This window comes from Berghia stephanieae, chromosome 13 (genome assembly GCF_034508935.2).
Source record: "Berghia stephanieae isolate SIO BIC M18660-M18661 chromosome 13, UCSD_Bste_1.3, whole genome shotgun sequence".
NCBI classification, from domain to species: domain Eukaryota; kingdom Metazoa; phylum Mollusca; class Gastropoda; order Nudibranchia; family Aeolidiidae; genus Berghia; species Berghia stephanieae.
This window is the reverse complement of record NC_088372.1, coordinates 24,354,309-24,373,275: the sequence shown is the minus strand read 5'-3', so window position 1 is coordinate 24,373,275 and position 18,967 is coordinate 24,354,309. Positions and strand designations below refer to the sequence as shown.

The 18,967-nt window shown below is 39.5% G+C and overlaps 1 protein-coding gene across 1 annotated transcript; it reads right to left on the bottom strand.

The window, feature by feature from the left end:
- Positions 1-383: 383 nt before the first annotated feature.
- LOC144959029 (uncharacterized) lies at positions 384-2,585 on the bottom strand. The gene is made up of 2 exons (XM_078891363.1): positions 2,163-2,585; positions 384-1,446 (listed from the first exon to the last, which is right to left on the bottom strand). The coding sequence occupies exons 1-2, from the start codon at positions 2,286-2,288 to the stop codon at positions 964-966; spliced, it is 609 nt and encodes a 202-aa protein (XP_078747489.1). The 5' UTR covers positions 2,289-2,585; the 3' UTR covers positions 384-963.
- Between the last annotated feature and the right edge of the window lie 16,382 nt (positions 2,586-18,967).

Sequence of the window (18,967 nt, the reverse complement as noted above, 5' to 3'; positions counted from 1 at the left end):
TTTCATAACAGCTGCTCTATCAGTCATGGTATTTTTGATTTTTTTTAACAGGGTTTTGAAAATTACTTCTTTGTCTTCTTCTGAAATTTCACTTCTAAACAATCAAATAAAGTTTTAGAATCTTCTTGAGCAACTAAGGTGAATCCAAGATACAAATTAGAACCATCATCTAAAGTGACCTGATGACTAACAACTTTGAAGGTCTCTAGATGTCCCGTCTAAATGAAGAGTGACACTGTCAGAGTCTAAAAATTTTTTCAGCTATTTGCATATCTGACAGAACTAAACCTTCAGCATTCATGTTGAGACAAGTTTGGGTTGATGGCAAATTATCAAATTCATGGTTAAAAACATATTTCCCTACTATTCTAATCACTTTACTAACATTTTGACCAGCCATCCCTGCTGTAGATTGCAAAAGAATTACAGTTTGCCTGATATTATCTGAATATGCATTATTTTCACCAGACTTTACTTCTACCTCATGGAGAGTTTGTTGTTTGAAAATCTTTTCATTTAGACTATCGTTATTTTTCAAGACCTGTTTTTTTTTCTTCTGTTAGACGTTTGACTTTTTTCTTTTTATGTTCAACAGAGGCCTCTAAATCATGAATAATTTTATCTTTCTCATCACTTTCAATCTTTCGTTTCCTATCTGAATTTTGAGGATGGCAGTATTTAGTTGTCATTTTAGCTCTGAAGACTTTTCGTTTCAAATTTTTGACCTCTCTTTTTAATTTTAAATTGTCCCTTTTCACTTTATCAGAAAGTTCAAGTTGTTTCTCAAGAGCATCTATTCTGTTTTTAAAAAATTCAAAATTTGGCTGAGAAGATTCCTTAGCATTTGTAATTTTGCATACATTAGATTCAATTGGAGTTTCATTTAAGTCATTTGTTACTGAAGCACTAATCAAATTTTTAGTTTGTCTTCCTGAAAATGTATTTCATATATGAATTCTTCCTCTAAAAATTGCTCAAATTCATTTGCACTGATTTTTTTACTTGATTGGAGTTTCTTTTTTGAGCTTTTAGTTTATTTATCCTTAAGATCAAATTCTTGATAACATTTTTATTCCCATCTTTTTGTTCAGTTCCACTGATTATAAAGAAAAGCCAGTTGGCTGTAAAGTTGGAGTTTAATCTCTCTGAAGTTTGAAATTTTTCTAAATCTAAAACTATTTTATTTGAAAGTTTGAAGTCATTTGGTCTTATGAAGTCTTCATGGTCTCCTAACAAAATTTTCCTGTCAATATGAGCTGCTGATAAAATATCTGAAATAAAATTAAAGTCAAAAACATTATCTAAATACTCCCTGAACACATCCTGAGGACCATCCACCAATTGAAAAGCTCTTGAATATGCAGAGGACATTATGCTGCGTAGCCGATCACATGATGCTTGCAAAAGAGGATGGTCACTGTAGATGTAGCCAAACCAGTCTTGTACCTTCAAGAGAAAAAAATCATACAATTGCATGAAACAATGAAAAATTGATAAGTCCACGCATGACAAAAAAAGCCATTAATAGGGTCTACTGATACCATTAAATTTTTATAATACAGTGCAACCTCTGGATAACGACACCCCTGGATAGCAACATTGACCTCTGATCCCAAATTGTTTGCTGTTATTAGATCGTTTGTTACCGACCAATTAGAACACGTTTACTAACCTGCGTCTACATGACACATTGACAGCCTGCCCTCAACAAAAGGCACTTTGAAAATATTTTCCTTATCGAACATTAAATTCAGAAAACCTCCATTGCCTTTGTCTGCAAGTTGTAAAGCACCTAAAGGGAGGAGTACCCCATCTTGTGAGTTAAATGTACACCATTCAATTATCAAAACATGCTGCATGAAGCTTTGAACGCAAAAGAGAAAAGACAAAACAAATGAGAAGCTTCAATGACAATATAATTGTTGAGTTTCTCCTCTATTAAGCTAAATAAATACTTTAAACATCAAGACGGGATCAACTTAAAAACAGTAATTAGTTAAACAAATTGTAAACCAGTCATGCTGTTTACTTCGAATAAGTGTTTTATAAATGTTTTGTATTTGTGCTAAAAAGACGGTACTTTCACTATCCATACCATAGCAACATTCTTAAACACACATTACAGGGAAATTGGGTATGACATAAGAGTAGGTGTAACATACCATCTTCTGTTCTTGGCCACTGAACAGCATGATATCCCACAGCTGGACAAGCACTCGATTGGTGAGGGTTGGTGGATTGGCATCAGGTCTTCTTCCCTTTCCTTCTCTGGTAAACCCTTTAAACATGGCATGGTAGCTATCATCCGCTGTGGTGAAAGAAAAAAAGATAAATGAATGTTTATGACAATTTCTTCCTAGACCTCACATGCAGATTAGAATATCAAAATAAAACTATCCAATCATGACATCAGATATAAGCACATTCTGCTTATGAAATCAATCCGAAAACCCAGCTATATAATAAATATAATATATATATCATCCGTAAAATAGATGCAAGAGAAAATGTTCTTATTCCATTTGAAAGTACAATAATAAATCAAATAAGAATATAGCATGTTGGCTGAGAAAAAAATATGAGAGAGAGAGAGAGAAGGGGGGGGGGGGGGGGGGGGGGGGCTTTTTACAAAACCCAAAAACTATGAATGCAAATATCATTATCAATATCAATGACTAAAATAAAGCCTACATTATTATTAAGTAAAAGTTTAAAGAACTAATAATTTAATAAGGGTAGACCTATTCGTCCTTAAGGTCGAATAGCATCAACCGCCATTGCCGTACGTAAGGACAAATAGTGTTGCTTGCACTATTCGTACTTCACACTAAAGCTGGGCAATATTCCGTTTCTGTTTTTACCGAGCTAGATTCGATTCCACGTAATTACATGATATATCCGTATCGTCTTAAATTTTTGACAAACCCTACCTCCTCTGTTACTGAGTCAAATAATCAGTTGAGTGTGTGTGTGTGTGTGTGTGTGTGTGTGTGTATGTGTTCATTTCGTGGGGTTTGTATTTTTTTGTTTGCTTTCTGTTTTCTTCAGGGATATGATTTTTTCCAGAATGGTGATCGTTTTCTTATTAGGAACTATTTTCGTGTTCTCCTTTAGCAAGTATCCCATTCAAATGCCTGCCAGTTAGAGAGTTTGGGTTGGCTGGGCACAGAGGAAGATTCGTCAAGTTTTCTTTTCTTTTGTTGTTTTTTTTAGGGGGGGGGTTGATTTTTTGTATTTTTTGTATTTTTTTCTTCTTCTTCTTCTTCTTCTTCTTCTTCTTCTTCTTCTTCTTCTTCTTCTTCTTCTTCTTCTTCTTCTTCTTCTTCTTCTTCTTCTTCTTCTTCTTCTGTGTGTGTGTGTGTGTTTTTGCCTTTATTACATTTTTTCCTATCTATGATAGTGGTTTAACACTCAATAACTATTTGTTTTAAATGACTAGTATTAAAATTGTCAAAAATATTATGTATATTAGTCGTAATAATACAAGCAGCCCAAAAGACATCAACGTTTTGTATCTCTTAAGAAGCAGTTTTTAAAAATATTATAATCTTGATAATTCAGTGAGTGCCATCAATATTGGCTTGAATTTAGTCAAAAATTTTCATTTATTTGAACGATGTCGATACATGTCCTTTAACTTCAGAAAATTTTGTTATAAGTTGTACCGTCTTGAGTATAACAGAATAACAGTATAACAGAGCTGTATAACAGATGGTAAATTTAATTCATGGAGAATTCAATGCGTTATTAAAGTGGCCAGTAATGGTATAGACGGTATGGGATTTGGCGACTTTACAACACGCAAATTAATTCCAAAGCCGAAGGCACAACGGTGCATTTAATCTAATCTCCATATATTATGTCAAATATATTAAAGATTAATAAAGGACACTAATGTCAAGTCCTCAATATTTTCAGTACTTCTTTTGTTAGCTAATACTATTAAGTATTTGGTATCCACTTTTGCCCTGACGAGAAGTTAGAATGTCAACGGGCTGGGATTTGAAATGTCTACGGGTTGAAACTGGGTGAATTAGAATGATACAGAACATAAAAGCCCAGTTCGGCCTAAGAACAATAACTCGCCTATGTTCTTAAACTCAGAACAAGGGGTAATGTTATCAGGGTGTTGTGATTGTTATTTTGATCTGGGTAGGGGTATATGGATAATATTAGAAATGTCTCTAACGTCTGATAAAGCTAAGATTACTGGCCAAAAACATATTTCTAACTTAAGCTAAAATTTGAAAAATAAAAACACGGAAATATATACATAATAAGCTTTATATATTTTAAACAATGGTTACAAGAAAAAATACACGATTTTTCTCAATAATTCTGTACTCAAACAACTTTGTATGCAAATGTTGTATGTACATATTCCAGATGTGTAATTTGGCTTATCACCACTCAAGGTGGTAACTCAATAGATTTTACTACAACTAAAGCCCCCCATAGACGCCGACATCCGCTGTTAGCGGTACGGATGACCTATCGCTGTGACCCGATCCCTGCGTTTATCGCAGATGATTTTTGCCCACATACGGGGAGATATTTTTTTGAGGCGATTGGCGATCGGGGGCGTGGCAGTATAAAAAAAAGTGGACAATTTTTTCGGATTTTCGCTGTTTTCACGTCGGATTCGTGATCAGCGTCAAATTTACAATAGGTTTGATACTAAGAACTGTGTGTTTACTCCAAAAATTGGTGAAATTAGAAATAAATTTTAATTAATAGTGAGGCTACGATCCCAGTTACTGTCTGTTGTTCTATCTTTCGTCTTGCGCACAATAGTGATTACTTCTCACTAAATTATATCAATTAGACTGTTGAAGGAACGAAATTGACATCATTCCACTCTTTGTTATTGTATTAAGGCAGTCATTTTGGTAATTAGTTCTCACTAAATTATATCAATCAGACTTTTAACGTTCAAGGTTACTCGTAGTTTTGTGTGACGGTACGTTATTTCCGACTGGTGGATGTTGTGAGCATTTTACCAAAACTCATAGCATCAATAACCGTCCAAGATATTCGCATCATATGTAGCAATAGCTATAATAATCTAACGTCGAGAGAGAGAGAGAGAGAGAGAGAGAGAGAGAGAGAGAGAGAGAGAGAGAGGGGGGGGGGAAGAGAGAAAGAGAAAGAGAGAAAAATTTACTTGCGCTATATATACCGCTATATTCAATAAAGGTGCTCAAATCACTTTATAAGGGTCTTTGGCCAACATAAAAACATGTTAGACGAGACATGACTGTTAAGCGATATTGCAATTGTTTCCCGACAGAGACGACGCTGTAAACAGCGAGGTACTCATTTTAACAGTGAACAAGGTGAGAGAATGCGAGTAAAGAGCCTTTTCCAAGGACTCAATTATGCGCCACTCAGAGCGGGACTCGAATCCAGTACCGTCCGATCAAAAGGCGAGTGTCATTTCACAAGATCACATGCATAGCCGCACAAAAAAGTGATGAGAGAATAGATTCATATGTATTGAAGGAGGAGAGAGCGGATGGAGTGAGTAAAGTTCTTGTTATTGTTTTTAGACACCCATTTTTATGATTAGTTCTCATTAAAATATATCAGACTATAACGTTCAAGGTTCCATGTAGATCTTTGGGCTGGAGTGATATTTCTGGCTGGCGGACTTTGTGAGTATTTTAATTTAACACAGAGCATCAATAGAAGGAATGAATTTGACGTTTTATAATTAACTTATCACTAAGTTATATCAATCAGACAATGAACGTTCGCGTTTGCAGTTTTGTGTGTTAATATGGAGATGTGAGTATTTTTCCAATACGCATAACATCCATACATTTACAATCCGATTTAAGTTTAAAAGCAACGTAGACCACGGAAATTTTTCCATTTTGTGGACAATAAAGATTTGTTATTTATCGTCATTATTATTATTATTATTTATAAAACAAATCGACAGTGTTCCCGTGGCAGGTTAAACGGGTACTCCTCGGGACTACTCGCATTCGCACCCCCCCCCCCCCCCCCCCCAACCACCACCGCCACCACACACACGCACACAGCTCTTTCTTTGTTTTTTTTTTTTTTTTTTTTTTTTTTTTTTTTTTTTTTTTTTTTTTTTTTTTGGGGGGGGGGGGGGGGGGGGGGGGGGGGGCGCGTTGTTTGTAGATTATAATTCAGGGTTACAATGCCCACCTCTGTCATCACGTAGTCAAGGCTTTTTGGCATCTGCCAATCCCAAATGTCTGTGTCAAGGTCGACCGTCATGTCGCAACAACGGGTGAGGAGGAGAAAAAAAAAAAAAAAAAAAGAACTGGCACTGGCATATTATTATATCATTACATTGAAAATCATGAAAACTATTTTTTATTTTGTATGAACGAAACTTTTGCCATCTACCTCTTCCTGGCGCAACATTTATAAAAATATTATTAAAAAAAAAAGAATAATAACACAGCATTTATTTGGCGCAATATCCACGTGCTCAAAGCGCTTTACAAGGGGTCCCAAGGCAACAGCAATATTAAACTTGAAAGACGAGACATGACGCCTGTCAGGCGATGTGACATTTTTTCCTAACAAATTCAACGAACGGCCATGTACTCATTTTACACATGAGTACGGTGAGAAAATGTGAGTAAAGAGCATTTTCCAAGGACTCAACTCTGCGCCACCTGAACCTTCCGATCTGGAAGCGAGAGTCATACCACAAAACAGGGAGGGGCACTGTTCTGTCGGCCACATAACCTCAATATTAATTAAATTTTATTTCTAATTTCATCAATTTTTGGAGTAAAAACATAGTTCTTGGTATCAAACCTATTGTAAATTCGACGCTGATCACGAATCTGACGTCAAAACAGCGAAAATCCGGGAAAAAATTGTCCAATTTTTTATACTGCCACATCGCCAATCGCCTCGAAAAATATTAAGCATGGCGGGCTTTGCCAGCGATCGACCGTACCTAGGTTTATCGGCCAGGTATTTGGCCACACACATTGCGTTTTCACCCCGGTTTGCCTGATCGTGGTTCGAACGCCTATCAAAACCGTGCCATGGAGCCTTTAACGTGTCTATGTACGCAGCGATACAGACCTGCCAAGCATTCGACTTATTGTATTATAGTGGGATGGCAGAATACCATTGCGAAAGGGATTTGTGCTGCGTTGTAGGTTAACAAATCATCCCCATCGACGTGTACAAATACGCAGGTCTGACATCCGAACCCACTTTTCGACCTAGTTTAACACTGTTGTATAATGGACAGTATTTTGCGTCTTTTTTTTATTTAGATTTCCATTACAACAATGAGCCCATAAGGAAATGGGTTATCAGACCTGAATATAAGTGCACGTCGATCCACATCAATATATTAAAAAAAAAAACATCACCATCACAGACAATGATCACTACCACAAGCACTTTTACAACAGCATCATTACCATCAGAATCGCTACCACCATCATTTGCACAATATCATACGTATCAGCACCCCCATCAACATCATTACCACAGCATTATACCTACCATTACCATGGTCATATCAACTATTGCCACCACTAGCAAAAGCATAAATATCATTTCAGCCACCACCACTCCAGAAAACAATCGTTTTAAATACCAATATCACAGGCGTACACTATAGCGTCACCATTGCCTTCAATTTTATCACTTCAGCTTCTTGATCATTGACACCACCACTGCAAATAAATTACGGTCATTATCGTCTCCGCCACTTTCAAATTCAAATTTAGCTTTATATAGCGCAATATCCACTAAATGTGCTCAAAGCGCTTTACAAGGGGTCCCTGGCCAACAGCAACATTTAACATGAAGGACGGGACATGACGCCTGTTAGGCGATATTACAATTTTTCGGACAAAGACAACGCTGTTAACGGCCAGGTACTCATTTTACACCTGAGTACGGTGAGAGAATGTGAGTAAAGAGCCTTTTCCAAGGACTCAACTATGCGCCGAGCGCGAGGCTCGAACCCAGGACCTTCCGATCCGAAAGCGAGTGTCATGCCACTAGACCACATAGCCGCACTTTATTCTTATTATAACTATCAACATCACCAATGCATCAGCTTTGTAACTACTACCACCACCATCATCATTTCAATCACGACCATCACAACAACAACAAAATTAACAGCATCATCACTGCTAGTAGCACTACTAACTACTATCACCACAACATCGACTACCACCACCAGGGCCCAATTTTATGTAAGCGGACTAGATTTAGTTATTTACTAGTCTAGTAATAACTGAGTTGCTGGTCTTAAGCTTAAGCGGAGCAAATGACTAAAATGTGGGTTTTCATGAACGTTTTCTCAAGGAATTTACACTAGCGAGGCTTGCCGAGAAGTGGGCGTTGTTAGGATAGTGACTAATTCAGATATTTTGTGCTTGTAACATCAAGCTCTCTGGTACAATGGTAAGTAAGACACCAGCCTTCATATTTTCAACGCAAAAGATTCCCAAGGAAGAAATTAGCAACACCTCCGTTCCGTTTCATATTTGAAGTCATTGGCTAAAATCAAAGACTAAGCGCTAGTCCACGTTCATGAAAACGGGCCCAGAGCTTCATTATCGCCATCATCACCATAAGTAACAAGGTCACCACCATCACAGATTTTTTGAATTGCAAACTTCCGAATATTTTTTTTTTAATTCATGGAAGTTGGCAGTTCTATAATTTACAGGCGGCTTAGACTTACAGACGAATAATTTTTGCGAAGGGGAATGACGGATATTGTGACCCATTTATTATTGAAAAACTCGATGCTGCTATTTGATGTTTTTTTTTTTTTTCAATTTTTTTTTCTCTTCGTCTTGCCATAGGTTAAAAAAAAAAAAAGAAAGAAAGTAAAGAAGATATCGGATAGACCGCAGACTATACAGCTTGGGTAAGAGGGGGGGGGGGGGGGGGGTTGACAAGACTTGATAATGAGCGTGAACTAAAACATCGTGATCATTAATCATTGTCACAGTCACAGGGTGAGAGCATTTAACGAACGGGGATGGTGGTTGTGGTTTCTGTAGGTGGAGAGAGAGAGAGAGAGAGAGAGAGGTGTGGGGGGCGGGGGGGGGGGTGATGGATAAAAGAATTTAACTTTGTAATATTATTTAAGTTTTTATCTTTAGCAGCAGCTAAAGGACAGAAAAAGTTGATAATAATAATAATAATAATAATAGGTAGTCTAAACCCCCAAAATTAGATCACTCTCACATGATATTTCTAAGCTGTTCAATTGATAGAGCTAGTTGTCCTGAGTGAAACGATACCAAAATCATCTAAATATCTTAACTTTTAAGGAAGTTATGACAATTTGAGTTTTCGCAAAAACAGGTCGAAATACGGTCCCATACAGATGGCCCAAAACCCTCATTTTTGAACCAGCAGTGCAAGAACGTAAATCAAGCAAACTCATTAAAATTAATTTGAGCCAGACAAAATGTTGCTGTGAATGCCTCCAATTTTTTCCAATAGGTTTAGATGCATACTATTTCAGTTCCGCGACTTCAAAGAGAGGGAAAAATCCATTTTTCGCACGCGCTCGCGAAAAGAGTAAAATTAGCCAAAAGTAGAGAATTTTGAAAACTCCCAAAATATTTACTTATTAACCGATCTTGATGATCTTGGTATCAATCAAAAGAGGACAATGAGCTCTATTCATTTCTGAAAACAAAAACAACACTGATTATAAATAAAGTCAGAACAACAGAATGAAAATCTTTCATTTTGTCATGTTTAACAAAATGACATTTATTAATCCATTTTTTTAATACATTTTTTTATCACAAAATACAAATGGATTGAATTTAATTATACATACAGGTGTGCTTAACTAAGATAATGCTAAAAATATAGCAAAAACGAGTTTAGTAAATGTTAAAATTTGAAAAGACCAATACCATGGTGATACAATGGATTATGAAATGAGAATCAAGAAAAAAATATTGCTAGCCAAGAAAACTTTTTAATTTTGAGACCAATTCTTCGTGAGACCCTGACAGGCTAAGGTTTATATCTTTTACATTTCTAATAACTTTATGGTATCTAATTTGATCTTTAATTTCTTCTGTTATTTGTTTTTTTTTTTATTTCTGAGATGTTAAAAGTTTCTCTAGCAAATTATCTACTTCTTCATTATTTTGGCAGACACCTCCACTCAACTCTATTCTCCTCTTTAACTCATCGTGCTTTTCTAAGCTTGTAACTGCCCTAACAATTTTCATATTCTGATTTTCTACCATCTTTTCTCTGATTTTGATTGACACATCTGCAGATGACTGGGCCTTAGCATACCAATCAAGAAACTGGGAAGATATAGAAGCAACGCTTAGCAAAGACACCACGACAAGGTATTTTGACAGATGGTATTTAAAAATGAATACGACAAAAACAGTTGCAACTGTATTTCATCTTAACAACAGGGAATAAAAACGAAAACTGATGATCAAGATTGATGACACAACACTACCAACGGATCAAAATCCAAAATACCTCGGAGTGACACTGGATAGACGGCTGACCTATAGAACCCATCTTGAAGGTACAGCAAGAAAGATAGGGAAACGAAATTGTCTACTCAGAAAACTGGCAGGAACAACATGGGGAGCATCGCAAACTCTTCTTAGAACATCAACCCTGGCCCTTTGCTACAGTGTGGCAGAATATTGTGCTCCTGTTTGGACGAGAAGTGCCCATACAAACCTTGTTGATGCGAAATTAAGAGACTCGATGCGAATAGTAACTGGATGCCTGAAATCAACTCCAACACAATGGCTGCCAGTCATGAGTGCTATAGCACCACCCCACTTGAGGAGAGAGGATGCAACACAGAAATGGATATCCAGAGCTGAAGAAGATAGTGGAACTCCTCTGCAAACCATATACAAAACTGCGCCCCCAACATCAAGACTAAAATCTCGTTCACCTTTCAAAGAAAGAAAACTACAACACGCAAGAAGCCTGGTGCGAGGAATGGAAAAGAAATAAACCAACAGGAGGGGAACTAATTGAAGATCCCTGTAAAAGTCTCCCAGGTCTACAGGATCAACCAAGAAAATACTGGGTAGCTGCAAATATACTACGGTCAAAACATAACAGCTGCCAACATGCACAAATGGGGGCTCCAAGAATCACCAACATGCCCAAAGTGCAATTAAGCACCACAAGATGCAAACCACCTCGTACTTGATTGCCCAGAGACAAAACTTGAAGGGGGATTTGAAACCATCAACAAATGTGATGATGACTTCCGAACCTGGATCGATACCTTGAACATAGAAGTGTAGCCGAACGATACTACTACTACTACTACTACTACTACTACTACTACTACTACTACTACTACTACTACTACTACTACTACTACTACTACTACTACCACTAAATGATCCAATGACAGAGACGGAGTCTGATATTGCATGCGCCCCAAATGAGATGACGTCATCATAACAGATCTTATCAACCTACACCAATGTCAAGAAGTGGGAGAAATAGTGGGGATATTTGCGTTGTAGTTAGAGAAAATTTAATACCAAAATTGAAAGAAATTAAATCGTACAAGACATTCGAATGTTGTGAATACACAATCCACCTAAAAGAACAGTCCATCAAATTGATTTGTTTATATAGACCTCCACCAAATTCTAAAAATGGATTAAAAATTTCGAAATGCATACCCGAGTTAGAAGATCTACTTGAAAAAAAATGAAACTAAACCGGCAAAATCGACCAGTGTCGGATATTGTAAAATGCTTTTTGACAATACATAAGACTCGAAGATGAAAGAACCAAAGTAGACAATGGATATTTACAATCTCGTTCAACGGGTCCTACTAATTGCCGTCCAGAGCCGTCCGGCGGCCTAGAGAAGCCTTCAGGAGGTCATCTAAAGCATTGTCAAGCCATCCGGAGGTCCTCAGAGCTGTACGAAGCTTTCCAGAAGTCGTCCGAAAGAAGCCTTCCGAAAGTTCCTCGTGCTGGCATTTCTTTCAATTTTTATTTTCACAGTGGATCTTTTGTCATGATTTTATGTATTCAATTTGTCAATAATATATAGTAGCATTTTAAAAACTCTAGACAAGCCTTGATAATTAGTGAAAGTTTAAACGTTCCTAATAATTCTGAAAATTTTCAAAATCATTTCTCTATGGCCAGTCATTGTTAACATGTACATTATAACCAGTTGAATGAAAACATCTTGGTGGTATTCTGAGCCTTTGATGTTTGGTAGAGACACGCGTTAAATGTACAGATTGATTCTGTAATCTACTTCAGTTATCTGTTACAGCTAGTTCTTTTGTAATTTAGTTTTTGGATTTGGACCAGTTAGAGAGGCGAGACTCGTAAAGCTCTATACTTTTAAATGTGACTCACTACCTCACAACGGTATTATGTTAGGGTGATTTTTATCTAAAATAGTTATTAATATAATACTGGGGTCGGGTTTATGCATTTTATTGGGGACAGGAAGTACTTTGTCTTCGATTCCCTTTCTATCTGTTATCGGAGTTGCTTTCTGTCCTTCTCTTGGAATGGGATTGCTTGATTTTTTTCTCTCTCTGGCCCTTGCCAGAGTCCATAGTTGGGAGGGAAACGGTCAAATGTTTAGTATTAGTGTTGGACATTTAATTTTCCCCTTATAAATCATATCTGTTACGTATTGTGAGTTACGTTTTCTTTTTGGAAATATTCTGTAAACAACTGAGTGTTATTCGTCTTGGCAGGATCCTTTAATTAATTGTGTCTAGATAAGACTTTTAGGTGATCTCCAACTAAGTACACTTATGGTGTGCTCTTCGAATCTACATCTGTTCCCTAGTTGAACCATTCCTCTTTGTCTTACTTTATCTCTGGTTGGCGACTCATAAGTTGAAATTTGGTTCGATTTGTCTTGGTGGGGGTAAATGATGCATTATTATGAAGCTATGGAGCCCATTGTGCATGGTGAAACCGTGGAAGAGCTACGTAACTTATATTTTCTGTTTTATTTCCTTCAGTAATTTTTTTCTTTATCACACATTTCTCAAGTACACATTCAAGAAATGCTACCTACAGATTTCCACGAAGAAAAATACGAATTGATTGTCAAATTATTATTAGCATGATCATCAACATCACCATTCTTCTTATTATTAGTATCAATCCTATCATTTTATCTCCGCTATCTTATTTCCGTCTGATCATAAGTTCTCTTCAGTAGATATTGCTAAGATGTGAACTCTGGGTGGGGATCCTGACCTCCCATAGCGGGCAGGGAGGTACATACTGTGTCTTCTATCCCCTTATATCTGTTTTCCCACATGCTTTCTATCTTTGTCTTAGAATGAAATTACTTGGTTTTTTCCTGGCCCTAGTCGGAGTCCTGGCTGGGAGGGAAACAGTCGAATGCATAGTTATTGTTTTGGGAGATGATATTTTTTTCCTTGTAAATCATCTCTCAGTTATGTACTATTGTATGTGTTATTTTAAATGTATAATTATGTAAGTATTTGAGTGTGTTCCTCTTTGTTGGATTTTGTGCTTGTGTCCGGATGAGACTTATAGGTGATCTCAAACTAAGTACATTGGTGGTATGCTCTTGGAATTTACATCTGATCCCTATTTGTTCCCAGTTCCCCTTTGTCTTACTTTCTCTTGAGTGCTTTAATTGTAATTCTAGAACTTTTTTCTATCCCATTTTCTTCCTTTTTTACTGGCGCTGATATAACCTAAATGTGTTGCAAGCGCCGTAAAACCCTTAAAAACAACAAACAAGATGTGAACTACTAATAAGTTCCTCGATAAGATTAAACTGCACGAAATCTTTTTAACTGAATCTGCAAAATTTCGCCGTGATAGTGATACCAAAGATTTTAATAACAATTTGTAATAGTCTTTGGTGATATTCTTACCGATGATCCGAAACTCGAAACGCACAACCGACTCAACTTATCTATCTATGGAAAGGCTTCGTATGGGAACAAAACAGACAATGGACGTTTCGGGTACAAACCCTTCGTCAGCACAACAATACACAAATAAACGTGGAAAACAAATAAAATATAATGAAAAATAACTTGTATCGTCTGTACTCAATGGTGGTTGCATGTTAGCGTGGCGTGGGTAGAGGATAGGGTGCCCCAGGGGGGTGATCTAATTGATAAGCAAAGGTCAGCGTCAGGGAACCGAACTTTCCAGACTATAATGGAAGGTAAAAGACATATTGGTAGTAGTAGTAGTAGTAGTAGTAGTAGTAGTAGTAGTAGTAGTAGTAGTAGTAGTAGTAGTAGAACACTGTAGTGGAACAGTAGGGGGCGGTGGAGGGGGCGAGGTGAAAGAGTCACGGCGGAGGTGGGGGGGGGGGGGGTGTTTGTTGGATGAGCGAAGGTCGAATCTTCGCGAAGGAACGATGCGATAGTAAAGTGGAATACACCGATAAATAGATAGATGGATAGACAGATAGATAGGTAGATAGACAGAAAAGAGGGAGAGAGAGAGAGGAGAGAGAGAGAGAGAGAGAGAGAGAGAGAGAGAGAAGAGAGAGAGAGAGAGAGAGAGACAGAGAGAGAGAAAAAAAAAAAAAAAAAAGGGGGGGGGGGGTGGGAGGGGGGTTGGTTTGAGGCGGACCGGTAGAGAGGGGGAATTAGAGAGAGAGGGGGGGAGGGAGAAAGAGAGAGAGAGGGGGGACAAAGAAAGAAAGAGAGAGGGGGGACAAAGAAAGAAAGAAAGAAAGAAGAGAGAGAGAGAGAGAGAGAGGAGAGAGAGAGAGAGAGAGAGAGAGAGAGAGAGAGAGAGAAAGGGGGGAGGGGAGGTGAGAGAGGGCGAGTAAACAGCCGAGTGATAGCTGGGTCTATATGTATATAAATGGATAAAAAAGTGGATGATTGGACACAATGAGAGATAGCTAGGAAGGTAGATGACTATGAATCGGTGGATAATCAGTAGATAGATAGGTAGCTAGCTAGCTAGATCGATAGATAGATAGATAGATCGATAGATAGAAAGATAGATAGGTAGGTAGGTAGGTAGGTAGAGTTGTACTTTTAGTAGTATGAACAGTAGTAGTAGTGGTAGTAGTAGTAGTGGTAGTAGTAGTAGTAGTAGTAGTAGTAGTAGTAGTAGTAGTAGTAGTAGTAGTAGAAGTAGTAGTAGTAGAGTAGTAGTAGTAGTAGTAGTAGTAGTAGAGTAGTAGTAGTAGTAGTAGTAGTAGAAGTAGTAGTAGTAGCAGCAGCAGTAGCTGTAGTGGCAGAAGTGAGAGCAGCAGTGGTGATGAATATGGGGGAGGTTGACATCTAGTGGTGGTCAATCCTGGTGTTGAGTCCGCGTGGAGTCAGCGTTCCAACAACTTGATCAGGTGAGTTTCCCTACGTCGACGGGCGGAAGTGTCCGAATGGCAAAAACTGAGCACACACACACGCACACACTGTACATCGCAGTGGTCTGGCAGATTGAAGTGTCTGGCCACTGCTGTGTCTGCACAGTTCGATATGTCACGCAAGTGCTGCACGAATCTGTCACCCAGCCTCTTTCCGGTCTCACCAACGTAAGCAATCCCACACAGGGAGCACGTAATCGCATAGACTAGATTACGGTCAGTGCAAGTAAACGGCCGCCTGATGTCCCAAATCTTGTCTGGAAAGCTGACTCTGTCATACTCCCACAGGTGCCCACAAGTCTTGCATCGGGGTCGCATACACGATCTGGCTTTAGGTCCATCCCTAGGTATGGGTTCCAGGCGGCTTCTGACACTTGCTAACAACACCAGAGTCCACCAGACAATCCAGTCTTTGGTATCGCAGGGAGAATTACCTAGAAGGGCAGAGGTCCTTAAACACGACCCCAGCGACCTAGGTAATCCATGTTTTTACATGCTCCCTAAGATACACAAGATCCGGGAATTGTCTGACACTCCACCTGGAAGGCCGATTGTGTCGGCTATCTCGTGCCCCACTGAGAAGGTATCGCAGTTCCTTGATGCGGTATTTCAACGTATAGTTCCCACCCTGCCATCGTATATCAAGGACACTAACCATGCTCTTGGTGTCATTGACGAAATTCGATTCCAGGATGAACGTCCACGGCTGATTTTCACCATGGATGTGAAGGCACTGTACACATCCATACCGCATCCTGACGGACTGCGTGCCATCAGGCATTTCGTCGACCGTCATCCATTACCAGGGATTTCCAGCAACAGCATTGTGAGGCTCACCGAACTTGTGCTCACACTCAACACTTTTGAGTTCAATGATGTATTTTTCCATCAGATCTCAGGTGTTGCGATGGGTACCAAGATGGGTCCCTCATATGCTAACCTCTTCATGGGCTACCTTGAGGAAACCTTCTTCCATCAGTATAGCGGACCTGCCCCCGAGCTGTTCAAAAGGTACATTGACGACTGTTTCGGCATTACGTCATTGACCCACAGCCAGTTGAAAGGGTTCATCCTAGCGATGGACTCCTTCCACCCGTCCATAGAGTACACTTATGAGATTTCAACCTCTGAGGTGAACTTTTTGGACATCAAGGCTGTATTGACCAGCACGGGAGTACGGACCACTGTACACTACAAGGAAACGGACAGTCACAGCTACCTGCTCTATCGGTCATCCCATCCGGTGAAGTGCAAAGACTCCATCCCATTCAGTCAGATACTCCGCTTGCGGAGACTCTGTCTGGAAGATGATGAATTTGCGCTTCAACGTGATCGCATGCTAGATTTTTTTAGGGCACGGGAATATCCCGAAAGGGTTTTGCTTAAGGCTGTCCGGAAAGCCAGCCTCGTGTCGAGAGAAGCAGCAATGAGGCCTCGTAATGCCAGGAAGCAGGAGACACAGCGTCCCATTTTAGTCCTCACGCATCACCCCCATGCCGATCAAGTGAGGAACATCCTATTGCAGAACTATGGGATCCTCCAGGCGGGCGAAGACACCCACAGAGTTTTTTCAGAACCCCGTTGGTAGCATATCGACGGGATCGTAACCTGAGGGATCTCCTTGTCAGAAGCCGCCTGGAACCCATACCTAGGGATGGACCTAAAGCCAGATCGTGTATGCGACCCCGATGCAAGACTTGTGGGCACCTGTGGGAGTATGACAGAGTCAGCTTTCCAGACAAGATTTGGGACATCAGGCGGCCGTTTACTTGCACTGACCGTAATCTAGTCTATGCGATTACGTGCTCCCTGTGTGGGATTGCTTACGTTGGTGAGACCGGAAAGAGGCTGGGTGACAGATTCGTGCAGCACTTGCGTGACATATCGAACTGTGCAGACACAGCAGTGGCCAGACACTTCAATCTGCCAGACCACTGCGATGTACAGTGTGTGCGTGTGTGTGTGCTCAGTTTTTGCCATTCGGACACTTCCGCCCGTCGACGTAGGGAAACTCACCTGATCAAGTTGTTGGGAACGCTGACTCCACGCGGACTCAACACCAGGATTGACCACCACTAGATGTCAACCTCCCCCATATTCATCACCACTGCTGCTCTCACTTCTGCCACTACAGCTACTGCTGCTGCTACTACTACTACTTCTACTACTACTACTACTACTACCACTACTACTACTACCACTACTACTACTGTTCATACTACTAAAAGTACAACTCTACCTACCTACCTACCTACCTATCTATCTATCTATCTATCTATCTATCTATCTATCTATCTATCTATCTATCTATCTATCTATCTATCTATCTATCTATCTATCTATCTAGCTAGCTAGCTACCTATCTATCTACTGATTATCCACCGATTCATAGTCATCTACCTTCCTAGCTATCTCTCATTGTGTCCAATCATCCACTTTTTTATCCATTTATATACATATAGACCCAGCTATCACTCGGCTGTTTACTCGCCCTCTCTCACCTCCCCTCCCCCCTTTCTCTCTCTCTCTCTCTCTCTCTCTCTCTCTCTCTCTCTTTCTTTCTTTCTTTCTTTCTTTGTCCCCCCTCTCTCTTTCTTTCTTTGTCCCCCCTCTCTCTCTCTTTCTCCCTCCCCCCCCTCTCTCTCTAATTCCCCCTCTCTACCGGTCCGCCTCAAACCAACCCCCTCCCACCCCCCCCCCCTTTTTTTTTTTTCTTTTTCTCTCTCTCTCTTCTCTTCTCTCTCTCTCTCTCTCTCTCTCTCTCTCTCTCTCTCTCTCTCTCTCTCCCTCTTTTCTTGTCTATCTACCTATCTATCTGTCTATCCATCTATCTATTTATCGGTGTATTCCACTTTACTATCGCATCGTTCCTTCGCGAAGATTCGACCTTCGCTCATCCAACAAACACCCCCCCCCCACCTCCGCCGTGACTCTTTCACCTCGCCCCTCCACCGCCCCCTACTGTTCCACTACAGTGTTCTACTATACTACTACTACTACTACTACTACTACTACTACTACTACTACTACTACTACTACTACTACTACTACTACTACCAATATGTCTTTTACCTTCCATTATAGTCTGGAAAGTTCGGTTCCCTGACGCTGACCTTTGCTTATCAATTAGATCACCCCCCTGGGGCACCCTATCCTCTACCCACGCCACGCTAACATTTCATTCATACTGCAACCACCATTGAGTACAGACGATACAAGTTATTTTTCATTATATTTTATTTGTTTTCCACGTTTATTTGTGTATTGTTGTGCTGACGAAGGGTTTGTACCCGAAACGTCCATTGTCTGTTTTGTTCCCATACGAAACCTTTCCATTTTCACTCTTTCGTTAGTATTTTACGATCAACAAGATATGAAGTGAGTAGAAAAGTGCCAGAAGACAATAGAGAATAAAAAATTTTTTTTTTCGCGGCGGTGGTGGGGTTTGAACCTGCGACCTTATTGGTACGACAACTCCGCCTGGCAGGTGAGAGCGTGGCTCTACCGTGTGAGCTATCCACGAACACAAAAATATTCGTTTCAAACCCAAAGTCATTTCTAGATCCCTCTCTCACCCACTTCTTGAGATCGCCGATTCGTTCGCCA